Here is a 16,268-nt window from a genome sequence, read left to right as displayed (position 1 = left end):
TATCCTGCTAAAGTGTTGCTGCTATTCTTGGGACCAAACCACAAAGGTTTAACTAACTCGGACAGTATTTGGTGTCTAAGGCAACTTTTTGACATTTACTCTTCATGACTCTTTTTGAAGTTTGTTTTGGTGCAGAGTCGGTGAAAGCTCATGCATCTGGAGAACTTTGAATGACTCCACACCAACTGTTTTAACTACAAGACATCTTTAGTGTTTTGCTTTTGTCCTGCATCTGACATTTCACTAACATTCCAGCTAAAGTTGCAGGGAAGAGGGGATGATGTTCCTTCTCATCTGATATTCCCCTCTTCTTTTCTCTCTAAGTCAACAACGTTCTCCAATGTAAAACGCTTTCCGTGTGGCAACATTAAAAGAAAAAAAAACACTTGGAGGAAATTTATTTACCATATTTTCCGAACTATAAACCGCTCTGGGCTATAATCTGCCACTCTCTGTTTTTAATCTGCTGGATTTATTGAGCACTCAGCCCTCCGTATCCAACTCTGAACCATGGTTTCGTTCACGCCAAGTTTACGTGCAGCGGATCTATTTTCCTCCTGTAATGCCAGATCGATAGCCCTCAACTTAAAAGCTGCATCATATGAGTTTGAAAACATTTCTCCGTCGTGCCTGCTGCTAGCATGTGCTTGTTCTAAATGAAAATTAGCGCGTTCTTCTTTGATTTCCAATTTTGATGTCCAATGATTCACTTCCTGCTAAAGAGCCCCCTTGTGGTTGAAGAGAAATCCACAGAAAAGCCAAACTGGTCTATAAGCTGCATGGTTCAAAGCGTGGGAAAAAAGTAGCGACTTATAATTCGAAAAATACGGTAATTTAACATAATTACTTTTTTTTATTATTTTGATTCCAATACAAAGACAGAAAAGTACACTGTGCTCCTGTGAGTCAGAGTACAAGTCATAGTGAGATATAGTCTGGCTAATTATTCAGACCATCTGCACAGGTAGGGCCTGCAGTCAGCGGCTTAACAAACACATTGGACTTGGATTGGTTTAAAACAACCTAAAGTTGAGTACAGCAGCCTTCTTTTCAGCTCAGTGAATGACAGTCCATAGCAACAGGTGGGGGATGGTCAGCACAGTTTTACTCTGTGGTTCATAAAGACAGAAAACATAATTTGACATTTTCTCTGGAAACTTAAAATGACAACAGTATGAAATATTTGTATTTTTACAACCACAGCTCCCTAAAACCCCGGTACTCCTCGATGGCAGTACTGAACCAGGAGAACTTTATAGTGCGAAGCTTCAGAGAAGCCCATCCATCAAATCGTCCAGACCAATCCAGTTTTTTACCTCATACATAGTCGCTCATATGGAATGGAGAAATTATTTACTTAGATTTGGCCCTCTCTAACTACAGCAATGCTGTACAACCAGAAGACAGACAGACACACACACACACATATCCTGAACAAGCGTGAGTGAACCAGATGGTTTGGGTTTGAGCTTTTAGTTAAAAATCTGCACATCACAAGTGAGAACGATGAAACTGATAATTCTTTAATTATGTGATGATATGGATTTGGATAATTGGATAAAACTGACCGAAAGCTGTAAGTTCTTTGAAAAGACAACAGTCAGACAAAACTTCAAAAGAATCCACGTTGAGGTCAAAACCTGAACGACCAGAATGGAGAGATTATGAGCAACAACTAATCATGTTGCTCTGACGAAGTTCTGAAGAGCTCATCCCACTGATATTCCCGAGGGCTGGTATGCCGACAGACCAGTTGTGGGACTGGAGGGCAAATACAAGAGCAAATTCAGACTAGTTTGCGCACAAACAGAAAATCTACTGGTGTTCTGAAAAAATCGGGACATGCAGAAGGAGGGCAGCTCTCACTGAGTAGAGTATGTGATAGCGGTGAAATAATGTTTTACTCTGATGGAGCAGTAAAGAACTAAAGTAAGAAGGATGGATAAAACTAGATGTGCAAAAAAATAAAAAATAAAAATAAAAAATAACACCCAGGCTAATTGTGACGTTCTTGGTCTTATGCCTCAAAACTGGCAGTATTTATGTATTATTTTAGGATGAAAAGTTGTCGATTTAAGTTTGGATTAAATAAATCGGACCGCATTGAAATGCTGAAAGAAATGACAAAACAGGTCAAGGTTCCCGAGAAGAAAAGACGGGAGAAGGCAAGCTGTGTGGGAGTGGGGGGAGCATGTGCACATACGTCTGTCACAGCCAGCTGGGCTACCCCACCCTGTTTAATGTCACTCTGACGTCAAAGCCATGTGTGCAGGCCCTTAATGCAGGCAGGATGGAGCGAGTATTTATTTAACTTTGGTTCTCTCCTCCAGGAGAGCAGGGGCCCTCCATAAACAGCGGCTTCAGGGAAGTTTTGCGCGTTCACAGCCGAACCACAACCGGGGCTGAGATCATCCTCCAACATCACGGGACAAGCCGCCGCATCTCTTTTAAGTGACAGTAGCACTAAAAAAAAAAATTGACGGGTTGATGTCAAATGATCAACCTGCTGCTCGAGTATGAAGATGCACTTTTGTTTCCATAAATGGCCGACGTGTGTCGAGTCGGGTTTTTTTATTCGCCTTAGCTCACTGTTGCTTATTTTTCTGCCCGTCACCAGGTTACGAAAAGGAAATGCAACAAAGACTAAATAAGCATTCCTGCATCTTTTTAGGTTCTCGTGATCAAAAGTACAAACAGAAAATATCTTGTCTTTTCAGAAATCACAACAACTTTCCTTAGGAGCTGATTCACTGCAAACATGAAGTGTGTGTCATTGCTAATGCCGTGATGAAGGCTTTGTGTCGAAGTTCGTCAACCTGGGTGGAGAAAAGAAAAACAAAACTAATAAAAAGAATGAGTGAGATTATTTCCATTTATATGAAACTTCTTTTTTAAAAAAACATTCAATGTTCTTTGTTACTGTTTTGTCTTCTATTTTAGGTTTTTAATGTGCCTCCACACACACTTAACTCCTCTGTAAAAAAAAAAATCCAGATTGATGAATATTTGTTAACAGTTTTTAATTTTTAAGCAAAATACTGGTGTATGAGTGATGTCTGATACACCCGTCATTAAAAACATGAAAGAAAAGCATGTGTATTCTGTTTTATAAAGTAGTAAAATATCTTAAGATTTTACTTAACACCCACAGCAGTGGTCAATCTTTCTTTTTTCCCCGGCTTGTCTTTATTTCCATCAAAAAAAATCTTCATGGAGCAAAAACGCCACGCTTGCACGCATTCCTTCTCAAATTCTGGAGATTCTCGTCTAAAAGAAGCAATGTTTGGTAAAAATAAAAACACTGACAAAGCCTCAATCATGGGAGTTAGAGAGAAATATAAACTGCATTTCTACAAATCCAAACATGTTGTGAAGCAACTTAAAATACAAACTTAACTACTTTTCCAACTTTCCAAAAACACTGATAGCAGTGTTTACCAGCATGTTCTTTTTGCCAGGATATTCACAGTCACAACTCTGTGCCGGCGAGAGTTGCATTGAGGACTGAATATAGAGTTAGGCTCGCAATAACTCATAACCCTGGCAGTTATTAGCTACAGCTATTTTTATTCATCTAAGAAGTTTGTTTATGATTGGGAAGAAGACAGGAATTTCCCAAACGCTAACAGAGCAAAGTACAAGGAGCATAAATATCGGAATGAAATGACTAGAATGTGAAATATGTTGAAAAAGTTACATATCCCCTTCTCATAAAATTATTTAAAAAGCCTGTCTTGGTAATATAACAATCAAATCATTTTTTCATAGTAGCTGACCTCTTCTTTGCATGTAATAAACACATAAGCTCAAAGTCTTTTAGGTTGGAAAGCCTCAAGGTCATTGCCCTAATCTTCAGCACTCACTACCAGATTCAAGTCAGGACTCCGTCTGGGCCGCTCCAAAGCTTCAGTACCAATTCCAGCTACCTGTTACTTTAAAACCTTTATCTGTCAGCGGTATGAATAGTTCTGAGTCTGTAGGTGGAGATCCAACAGCTGCAGCACTCTCACAGAAACACAACGATAAAGTGGTAGGAAGCAAGGAGATGGTCAGCCACTGTTGGCTCCATTGTAAAATGAGCTTAGCACACACACACACACACACACACACACACACACACACACACACACACACACACACACACACACACACACACAAACACATGCACGCACACAGGCACAATGGAGCGTGGTGGTAACAAATGAACTGCTGGCTGCTTTTCCAGCCACTCCACCTTACAGTGCGTGATTGACTGGTGTAGCCCCCTAATAGGAGAAACATTAGCTGCGTCGGACTTCGTCGCCTTTTCCGAGCCAAGGCCCGGTGTTTGCATAACGTAATCCGTCTGTAAGCGCGCGCTCAAAGACGCACATCAGGAGAAATGTGCAAATGTAATCCTCACCTCCCTCTTGCTGCCATTATAAACTGCTCTCCTCTCGTCATGCCTTCATTAATTCTTTTTACAGACAGATTTTCCTCCAGCGCCATATGGTCATGGGAGAAAGTGTGGGTCACGCACCAAACTGTGAACAGCATTGCGGCATTGAGGAGAAAGGCAGGACAGGACATGGCGGTGGGTCTCACATGAGGTAGGACTCGCCGTTTTTCACATGAGCAGAATGAGACACACGCACACACACACACACACACGTGTGCTTCTGCTCTCGTTTCCAGCAGTGCACTGCTGTGTGGGTTTTGCAAGGCCTTCCTTCCTCCGCTCCATCCCTCTCTCTGAACTCGACATATTCCATCAAACAGAGGCGAGATCTCGCTTGAAAACCGACCCCTGTTTTCCCAGACTCCTGGGGGAGACGGGGGGAGGGACGGCTGGACGAGGGAACACTGTGAGACTAAACTTGAGACACAGGCTGACTCTGTGGGTCTAAAAGGGCAAAAATGAAAGAAGAATTGGATGCAAGTTATCTCCAGCTGTCCCTCTGATGAAGGGCCCTTCGGTCGATTTCATGGCCAGGCTGAAGGAGCAGGAAGACGATCACCAAGGCCTTGAGGCTGGATCACGCAGCACTTATTACGCACACGCAATTATCTCTGATAAGACAGGACGCCAGGTCACCCTGAAGGGTGGACTGACATGAAACACCAAGGGCAGACGCAGAAATGGCGATTCTGGGAATCTTACCAGAGGAAAAGTCAAAAAAGCAGGAGGAACCTCTGACGTTCAGCACATTTACGACAAGATTCCCATTAAAGAAAAACAACTTTAGCTTGGGGTAAACTTGTGGTTGTAAAGCACTTGCAGAGTTATTCACTTCCCTTGGACTTTGTCACATTTTGTCATCTTGATGCCTTTTGTTCACTAAAGTTCTACGAACCGCAGAGGCCTTCATAGAAAACTTCTGCATTTATACCAAGATTAAATTACACACAGATGGGGTCCTGTCTACTAATCAGGTAACTTCTGATGCTTTTCGTGCCATTATAAGAAATGAATGCAGGAATTCATTTCCTTCACTGAAGCAGATCAAGAAAACTGGGGGCAGGTTCCAGACTTTTCCAGACTGTGGGAAAAATCTGATGAAATCAGAATAATGACTTTTTTTTTTTTAAACTGTAAAGTTTGTAGCTGAAGAAAAATGGGTATGAATACTTTTGCAAGGCACTGTACATTGATAAAAAAAACAGCTTCACGGCCGTCTTGTTAGGCGTTATTCTGCATTTAACAAGACAGCTGGTTTAACCATCCCTATATTCTTGTGGTGCTTCAAAAAAGTGCCTCGTCACGTTTTAACGACCCAGCTAAACGCATACACAGCGAGTGGCATGCAGCGGAGCTGAGCATGCAACACAGCGCGTCTCTCTCTCTCCCCACATGGCCCATTTGTGGGTGTTATAAATGTAAAATGAGTCCCACATCAAGGGACCGTCACAAAGCGATGTGTTTTACGAGCTTCAGCTGGAGGAAACACCCCAGAGTGATGACAACAAGTGTTTGCCCAGCGACAACCGCAAAGCTAATAAAGCTACGCCGGCTAACGTCACACATGAACGCTCACCAGGGCTTTGAGAGACCTGCTAGCCTGCAATTTGAAGGCCGGTGGCCAAGAGGCAGGGCGCACAAAGGATTTATAGCCCCAACAACAGAGGTGTGTCCCTTTAACACCTGCACTGTTCTTCTGTAAACATCCAGCTTCAATCGCATAAAGAAATTTGTTGAACAAGGATTACCGGACTCAACTTTGCTGGGTTAGTGTAATCGATGGATTAACCACATTCCGGTTTTCATGAAGACGACTACACCTGACAAAGATTTAATTTAATACAATGTGTAAAACAAATTATAGTGACGTAAACGTCTGAATATGTGCATGAATACTTGTTATTCTTTAAATGAACTAAGTTTTAAAGTTGTGCTGACAAAGTCAGATGCAAACAAGGTTTAAAGTTTTCAGATTGAATTATTGGCCTTTTTATAATCACTTATAAGTTAAAGTTTTTTCCTTTCAGCCTGTGGCACTTTTTTTGCTTCAGCACATCCTATTTGTACATAATAAAAAGGGAAGAGCTTAATTGTTACTTTTGTTTTTTATTATACACCCTCAGTTGTTGGTAAAACAAATATAAGTAAATATACTTATATTCACCAGATGAGCTGCTACACTCTTGACATATGCTGCCAACAGTGTTTAATGTAATATGTGTGTAGTGAGTATAAAGCTAAAACAAAAATTACAGATAAGGTCATCCCTCTTATCAGATGTTTCCCCTGAGGTTTTAAAAGCAACAGTTTTTATGCCACTGATGATAAAAAAAATTATCTCAACAATCTACAACTTTGAGTTATTTGCCAAAATGACTGAAAAGCTGTTTTTCAACAGTTAAGTGGTTTCTTCACGATGATCAACCACTTTGACGTCTTTTAGTCCAGTTTCTGTGCTCACCGCGGTACTGACACTGCCCTCGTCAAAATTCAATAACATCCACATAAATACAGACTGTAGAAGAACCACAGTGTTGGTTCTGTTGGACCTCAGTGCAGCATTTGACACTGTTGACTGTGAAATACTATGGGAGCAAAGGGAGAGATGGGTTGGACTCTAGCACAGTAATTCACTGGGCCCAGTCTTCCCTAAAAACTGGGACATTTCTTGCATTGTACCGGACAAACATTTTATGAGGGATACCCCAAGGTTTGGCCCTGGGACCCAATACCTATAGGCACTCACTAGCTCAGCTAACAAACAATAAGCTAAGTTAGCATAGCAAAACAGATGATGCACAACTCTATATTACGATGTCACCAGGTGACTCCGAAGATGTTTAGAGCAAATTAATGTTCTAACAAAGTTCTGGTTGTGCCAGCACTTTCTCCGTCTGAACATAAAGCCAAAGTTATCATCATTGGACATCAAGAGGAAAAATCAAAGTCACCAGAGAGGTTCAATTATTACAGATAAAAGCAGAAATGGACTCAGACCTGAACCTTCAGAGATACAAAGGGACGGTTACAAAGTCGACCTTCTTTCACTGGGAGAACGTGTCCAGCATTAACACGTTCTCAACTGATGCAACAATTGTTGATTGTTGTATCAGTGTCCTCACTGGTCTGTAACTGGTGTGGAGAAAAAACTTTTCAAATTATTACAATTATTGAAATATTTACCAATTTGTGTTGCACAACATATCAAAAGGCAGTAATGAGGACAACTTTAATATCTGAAAGATCTGCATGGATCCAATAATTGTGACACTAAAATATTTCAGGTAAAATATTACATAATATTTAAACAGATTTCAACTGTTGGACACAACTGAGTGAGGGGGAGGAGATGAATCCCAGCAACAAAACTGTAAAAAGATGATTGTGTGTCGAGTACAATATATTGAACTGCAATCAACATCATCACAATGTTGATGCAACCAATACAATTCTAAGAAACTGCTGAAGATTATACAATTTTATTTCAAGTGCCATGCATGCAAATTTAGTAAGTCAATATTATTTTTGGCTTGTTAAAGTTCAAAGTTTTCATGATGTTGGAGATAAAAATAAATAAATAAAAAAAAAGAGTCATGAAAATGTGGGTAAATCATGGTTGATAATATTCACCGCAAAATTCAACATGATATAATACTACTGGTATTATGTCACTGCAACTACACTTTATACCCTACACAGAGTATCTACAAACTATATGAAAGGGTGTATCAAGTCAATTTTTAAACAGATTGAAATCTTCTCTCACTAATATGAGACAAGAAGACAAGAGGGACGTCTCTGGTCAGGATTCTCCAAGTTTGTGATCATTTCATTTAAACAAGGAAACTGCATTATAATAATGACCATAATCTACAGAAAAATTCAACAAGTAAAGACAAATCCTGAAGGAACAAAACCCGACAATAGCAGCTGCAGTAGCACATCATCTCTCAAAACTAACAAAAAAAATCTGCAAATCCACAGGCATTAGAACGTAAATAAAGTCCTAAAATATCACTTTGAATGAAGAAGTTACTCTTTTCAGAGTAGAAACTAATAATTCAAAACCTACACTAGTTAAAAGGTACAGAAAATATGAAATTACCATACTGTTGATCAAAACAGGGGAAAATATGAGTGACAAGAATTGTGATTTATCGTGATAATGACAGATTGTAATTCATGATGATGCAAAACTTTCTAAACCATCATGAATCCTAGGTTTACCAACAATATATATAAAAAAAAAATTTTTGTGTTCTTTTCTCACAGTTCGGTTGGGATGGTTACAATTACTTTTTCCTTGAGATCACCAATAAAATGTCAACTACATCAACACGCTCCATCCCGCCACAACACGTGTTCAGATTCCAACCAAACTTTTTTTTTCCCCCCCCCTCGTCCGAACAGCTCGTACTTTCTCAAAAACCATGTCACTGCCATAAGTGGTCACGGTCTCTATATTTAAAACACTCATCCAAATGCAACTTGTGAACACCAGCTCTGAAAGGACTGGCTTTTTTTCTAGACTTGAACAAAAACAGACTAAATCTCACACACACACACACACACACATAAAAAAACAAAACGGGACATATAAGATACCACTCAAAAGTCACCAAATTCACAGAAGATGTTATTCTAAGCTTTATTAAGAGGTCTGAGATCAAGTTTCCTGAAAAGCAAACACACATGATCCTTGGCTTTGCTTTGTTTGACTCCACAATGAAAAAGCCAGCAGAAAACCGTGTCACCGGAGCCAGTACAGACTATTTTGAAGTTAATGGACAGATTTAAATATGCAAACATATTGTCAGGAAGCCTGGTGTTTAATTAACCCTTTCATGCATAGTGGTCACTACAGTGGAGAGCTGTCTAAAAGCCATTTTCTTGTGCTTCTTGTGGATTTTTAATGTTATAAATGCACACAGACCACTGAAGTGGACACTAATGCATCATAAAATACATTATCAACTACTGGCCATCAGCTGCAAATGCATGAAATTATTTTTGTTAAATCCAATATGGCCGACAGACAAAAAAAAGCCACACCAACCGACCCGGTCTCTCCTTCTACTGTAGATAGAAAAAAATATTGCAACATAAGATAACACCTAAAAAACAACACTACTGATGTATTTTTCAAGTAAGCTCCAACTTTGTATTTGGAGAAAATTACAATTGATCACTAAAAAAAATTAAATAAAAAAAAATTATTATTAAAAAAAATCCTGACACAAGGGATCATAAATCATGCATGAAAGGGTTAAAAATAGTGTTGCGTATTATATGATATTTTAAACTAATCAAATATTCATTTAAACGGCAATACCTGGTTGGATTGGTCATTAGTTTTTTAAAATTTCCTTCATTGTTGACAAAGGGGTTCGCATATGTTTACTTTTCCAGGCCGTCTTAGAGGACGGCATGTCTCAAAACTTTTCTGCACGAGTGCTTCATTTCCTCGCAGGCACACACAACAGCATTTTTAGTTAAAACAATATAATTGGCTGGTTTGTAAGTTTCTTACCTCACATAAGCAATAGATGTGATTTTAGAAACGGTCTCAGACAAGGCAGAGGGAAAAGGTCTGAACAAAAGCAATTAATGTAATGTAGGCCCAGTGTTTTACAGCCCATGAGTAAACACAATTTTTCAGCACACTTAACATGACCATCTGCTCCAGAACGACTCTTTAACAGGGTACTCTGCCAACTAATATGCTATGAAGTGTTGTAAACAGTGGAGCCTGCAGGATGGGCTCTGATAACGTTGTCTCCAAATGATTAAGTGCTTTTTAAATAGCGTTTACTGTGAAGAGCTGCTAACGAATGCACTAGTACTGCCAGTACGCTATAAAGTCACAAACATTTTTTTTTAACTAGTAAATGAGCACTAAACACAACATAGCTTATAATGAGATACCGCTGTTATTTTTGCTGACTCAGACAATACCTGATGAGTTCTGAGTATTTGCAGGGAAATGGTATTTACTCAACCTAGGACTTTTTGACACGCTACATCTACAAAGTTCAATGCACTTTGAGGTTTTGGGTGGCCCATATATTTATTTATATTCCCCTGGTAAAAAAAAAAAAAGACTTATTTATATATATACCACCTTCAGTGCAGTTACAGCTGATCTGAACTTTGACTGGACCACTCCAGCATATCAATATGCATTGGTCCAAATCCTTTCATTGTGGCTCTGGATGCATATTAAAGGGTGTTCCTTGCTGAAAAATGAACTTTTGCCTCAGTATCACATATTTTGCACCTAGGATTGCCGTATGTTCTTGTGGTTTCCTTTCAACAATGGACTTATTCTTATTACTCTTCCATAGAGATCAAGTTTGCAAAGTTCATCTTGTCAGTAGATTCTCCCGCCTGAACACTGGGTTTCTTTGGGTAGCTTGACTGTTCCTTGGTACATTATCTAAAGCTCTCCAGATTTAAGGCCTTCAGTGAACAGTTTTATTGATTCTGAGATTATATTAGCCACATGTGAAACGCATTTACCAATCAGAAAACCTCAAGGGCAGCTGGTTGTGCTGAATTTTATTAATATGCATCAGAGTAAAGGAGGATGAACAAAGAAAAAAAAATCTGTTCAAAGGGCAGGAGGACATTTGCCAGGCAATACTGAAGCGGAGAGCTCTTCTGTGTTTGCAGAAATGTGAACATTGTTTTAACTTTTGGTCCATAACAGAAATGTCCTGGAAAACAAAAAAAAAAAAAAAAAACTGCCACATTAAGGAATGTCAAGTTTGCAGTCATAGTAAGTCCGCATTTAAACGATGTAGCTCCAGTCCCACTTCCTGTCGGCATTTCAAGTTCTAATGCCAAACACCAAACCTTAAAGAATGTGTAATAAATAGTATTTAAAAGCTAAGAGGAGGTGAGATTACATTCTGAGACTGAGATGCTCATTGAAACCAACTGGGCCTGTGAGGATGTTTTAGAACAAACTAACTTTTTATGCTTTTAATGACGTCTGAGAGTTGATTTGCTCAAGGACACATCTGCATGTTAGACTGTTGCGTACTCTGTGGCTTCGACCCACTGCTCGCAGCTTTAAGAAAAAAAAACAAAAAACAAAATCTGTTTAGCCAAGATGTGCTGCTGTAAATTACAAAGGTGAAGAAACAGAAGCTTCTTAATCCTTGAATGAAACAGAGAGACAGTCTTTCCTGTATGAAGTCATATTTAAAGAGCGGAGACGACTCTGATGCTGGTGACCATTTGAACACTTCTGATGCAATGAGTAAAGATGCAACAGAGATCAGTGGCTGATTTCTGATTTTTAGTTTCTGCTACTCTGACCAGAATAATAATGGCAGAGACCCAGATTATCCATTAAGTAAATAAGTAGTTAGTAATCCCATTAAAGAGAGATTACAATACAACTGAAATAATATTAAAAATATATATTTTTTATTATTATTTTCAACAGTTTGTCTGTTATAAAATCTGAAGCATGAACATATTTTACCATTACTTGTTTACTTTGATTTCTGAAGCGAATGACGCCTCCCTACAAATCCAACTAGGGAACCACTAAACCAGTGATGTTCAAACTTTGTGCCATATGGAATAAAAAAATAAAAAAGAAAAGAAAAACAAAATTTTGTTAAAAACCATAATCACAAAATTATACATCTTTTTAACTTGCTCAGTCAGATTTTTATTTTATTTTTTACAAGTAAGAGATGTTTAAATTAGATCCTTAACTTAAGAGTTTGCACATTTGTCTTGTTATAAAAAAGGAAGATTTTTGTGGACTTGAATGAAAAATGTCTGAAGTCTACTTTTGAGTAAATATCTCTAGATAGATGCAGTTATATTTACATCAAATGAAAGAAAGTGACAAAAGAATGGTTGTTAAAAAACAAATCATATGTGCTGAACCAAGCACGTTTCATTCTAAGATGAATTTGATCGTTTCATATAATAAACATAAAAAGTCTCAATTAACTTGCTGTTCTGGTTGTAAAATTCAGTCCAAGAGTGAAACTTTGGACAGGTGCGAAACTTTCACCTCAGTGATTGTTTTGTAAAGACTGAAAACACTCCTGAATCTAGCATCCTCCACAGCCAGAGGTCTAAAGCTCAAAGGAACCAACTGCAGCCAACTCGTTCAGTTATACATTCAGCCTTCCTGTTAGCTGCTTAAGATGACTCTCTTCACAACTAAAGGAGACACACCCAAGATGGGTACGAACTGACTTCCTGTGACAGATGGCTCTTTTCAATCCAAAAGGCCGGGAATGACCAAAATCACAAAACTGCAAAATGATGAAGGAGCAGAATGATCCGTTCCCCCACTATACAAATTGTAGCAACTTGAAAGAACAATCGACTTGAATCTGTAGCAAACACATTCACGTTATTGGGGAAAAAAAACTAACTCCGAGTCTTCTTCCAACACTGAAAACTTCCACACCGAAGAGGGTTGTGCTACTACCTCTTAAGGTTTTGATAAACCCCTCTGTCCATGAGCGCGAGCCGCTTGGACCCGATGAACCAACACATCTGCCTATTCATGCCATTTTGCAGCTAGGCTAAACAACTGCACTCCACTCAGATAGATATTGTTTTCACTACAGCCTCTTCAAAAATATTAGTGTGCTGGCTCAAGCACTGCTTTCTCGGAAGAGAAAAAGAAAAAAGTACTTAAAAGAAAGAATAAAGCGATATCCAGGGAGACCGTCAACGAAGTTTATGTATCCTTGTTGCTGGCGAGAGATAAATTACCCATATTTTAAAAAAACAGCAGATTTCTCAATACTGAATATCTTAAGAAACAAACAAAAAAAAAAAAAAAAAACACTTCAATGAAACTTCTCTTTTTTTTTTTAAGATCTGCTGCGAGTCTGGCGCCACCCTTGTACTGGGAGTATTGCTCCCACTGATGGCAGCAATACTCCCAGGAGTATATAAATAATGCCATTTTTGCCATTTTCCTAAAATTGTGCAGCTGTAGCAGAGTCGTGGTGGCCCAGAGTTTGCATCTGCTGATGACCTAATTAACATTATATACCACATGTGGCTGAGAAGACTGAGATATATTAATTAGACAATTACGGTGGGTTCAGTGATCAGAAAAAAAGTGTGATTATTCAGTTCCTGACTGGGCAGACAAGCTGAAAAATAGTCCGGTTTTGGTCATCAGCCAATTTCTAGGTGCAGCTAAAAAATTATAATAAAAAAAAAACCACAAGACTTTTAAAGACCTGATTATGATCTTGAGCAACCTTAACTGATTAAAATAATGATGTCAAAACGGAACATAGCAGGTTCTGTAACATGCATGTTATTAAATACCATCAGCCAAACATTTACATCTTCCAGCTTTACCTGCATTACATTATGGTCCGATCTCTGAACACACTCACTTTTATCCCTGAAAGGCCTTTTGAGAGCCACTACTGATAGAAGACTGTGTTCTCTGGCAAGTATTGAGCCACTGATGTCAGGTCCAAGCAGCTTTTAACGACATGCGGGGGAAAAAAAAGAGAAGAAGAAGAAAAAAAACTGCTGCCATGTGAAGAAAACAGGGCCCAGTTAAAACCTATCCACTGCTGCTGTGGGTAATCCATTTTAACAGCGCTGTTTGCGTTTGGTCGTGAAATCATGACAAGGTAAATGAAGCACTGAAGGCCTCTGAATATGCACACGAAGGCCATTGGGACACTTTACAGTCCGGTGAAACGGTCCCCTGTAAAAACAGTGGGATTTTTGCTTACAGATAAGCTGCTGCTGCACCACCGAAGTCCTCTTTCCTCTGCGTGGAAAGTTCTCGCTGTATTCCTATTTCCTAATCAGCAGCATTGCAGCGAAATATATGTCTGCGGCAAAAACACCCCTCCGTTCACCCTGGCTTCCTAATTAAGGTTTAAACAATAAAGAAAGGTAAGACAGGCAGCTCACGGAGCAGCCAAATGTCTCCACACCCTGCAACCTTTCATTTGAGCACCATTACATGGGGTTATGTCATCGTAAATAAGCACAGGTCCTTGAGTGAAAAAATTTGCTCGACACCCGCCAATGCAACGCGATGCTGCAAAACACTCCCTGCGCTGTTCATCTCCAGCCTTTCTGGGCCTTATGTTCAATAACCTGGCTGACAAACACAAAGTGCTTCCCCCGGTGCACAAGCAGATGATTTCATCTGAAGAGGTTTGCCTGGAGACAGAGCACTGCGCAGTGATGGGGGGGACAGAGAAAGCATAAATCCTACAAGGAGGACAGCCTTGTGGAAGGCTCTGGCTCTCCTCATGTCGTACATGTTCGGATGGGGAGAAAAAAAAAACATAGATTCGGGTTTATTTTAGGGGGGTGGAGGGTTCCGTTTCGGCCACTTACCTTCCCTCGCCTTCAGGAGAACCGTGTTGGCCACGATATTTTCAATCTCCATTGTCAGAATGTGAATCCCGTGCAATCTCGATACATTTCACTCAGCAGGAGAAGAAAGAAAAGACGGTTTTTCTAGATCAAAGGTGCCGACGGCCGCGAGGCTGTTGCACGCGCACAGGGCGAACGCGGCACTGGCGCATATTAGGACTCAATTAGCGCTCGTCGGTCCTTTTCAATCCCATATGTTTGGTCAAACCCGAGCCTACGGAGCTTTATGGTTACAGCGGAGCTTGTTAGCATTCACCGCCTGCCTGCCTGCCCGTCTTCCTTCCTGCTCCGGTTCCCTCCTCCTCTTTTTCCTCCTCCTCCTCACCCCTCCTCTGCGCAGCGAACCAGGGGAGAGTAGGAGGGATCAATTTACAACCACCGCAGCCACCGCACATTCAATCACAAGTGCATTCATACATAAATGCATGAATTTCCAAAGCTCTGGTTTTCTGAAGTGATTGTTTATGGACAGTCGTGTCTAAATCTGAACACAAACTCATATTCCATACGTCCATATGCTGCATTATGTTCGGCCCAGGGCCCTCTGGTTGGATTAGCTCTGCCTTCTGTCATTTTAGAAGTTGCACATTTGAGCTAAAACTGCTGCATGGGATTCCTTAAGGTTAAGTTCTCAGGGCACTTTTATTCAACATCCAAATGCTGCCCCTGACCTGATTACATCTTTGACAAAACCTATGCTGATGACACAGAGCGTTTGTTTTCCTTTACCAATTGTCCACAGTCCCTTAAAGTGGCGGTGGTTGTTTCTGGTTGGGTCATGTCACACTTTTTCTGTCTTTTTTGGCACAGCATGATGCCGTCCTCTGTGGGAGTCCAACCAATGCGTCAGTTTCACCCACAAACAGAATGTTTCGTGCCGACTGCATGCGAAAGAACAATGAAGTATTTAAATGACAGTCTACTGTAAGAAGAAAGAGCTGTGATGCCAACAAATAACAGATAGAAAACATCTACAAGGAGATTCCTCCAATTTGCCATATTTGTTAAGAATCTACTGTCCTTAACAACAATCAAAGTTTATAAAAATTCACTACAACTGAGTTATAACATCCATTAATATTATTATTTTTATGAACTTTTTTCTCCCTAATTAGTACAATTGATTCCTACAACCAAAAACGCACTGATTGGTAGTGGCTTGGGTGCACTGATACAAAGTGGTTTGTTTGCAAGTACAAGATTAATAGGAAGGGATGGAAAGGTGATGTATAGTTACAAAGCCACGTGAGGTCGGGTTTAAATTATTTCATAACCTGGGAAAGGCCACATCATTTACATGTTAAGCCACTTGAATTAATAGAGAGTGTAGTTTCTTTTCACCATACCGTAGGTTTGAACTTGGATCAAGATTTTAACAGTAATGTAAAGTTCACTGCTTATTCAGCAAAACTATTCAAGAATTAAA

The 16,268-nt window shown here is 39.7% G+C and overlaps 1 protein-coding gene across 4 annotated transcripts in view; it reads right to left on the bottom strand.

Annotated features, from left to right (window-relative positions):
* grk4 (G protein-coupled receptor kinase 4) overlaps nucleotides 1-15,161 on the bottom strand; it is a 56,839-nt gene extending 41,678 nt beyond the window's left edge. For 2 of the 4 annotated variants that reach the window (XM_007543896.2, XM_007543888.2), the window contains exon 1: nucleotides 14,804-15,159. In XM_007543896.2, coding sequence (XP_007543958.1) covers nucleotides 14,804-14,855 — 52 coding nt within the window. In that variant the 5' untranslated portion in view covers nucleotides 14,856-15,159. Of the gene's footprint in view, nucleotides 1-13,833; nucleotides 14,103-14,803 lie in introns of those variants that run through there. The other 2 variants (XM_007543873.2, XM_016666697.1) reach the window with 2 other exon arrangements.
* Nucleotides 15,162-16,268: the final 1,107 nt, after the last annotated feature.

This window comes from Poecilia formosa, unplaced genomic scaffold, assembly GCF_000485575.1.
Source record: "Poecilia formosa unplaced genomic scaffold, Poecilia_formosa-5.1.2 Scaffold11, whole genome shotgun sequence".
NCBI lineage: Eukaryota > Metazoa > Chordata > Actinopteri > Cyprinodontiformes > Poeciliidae > Poecilia > Poecilia formosa.
This window is presented reverse-complemented; position numbering and strand designations above follow the sequence as displayed.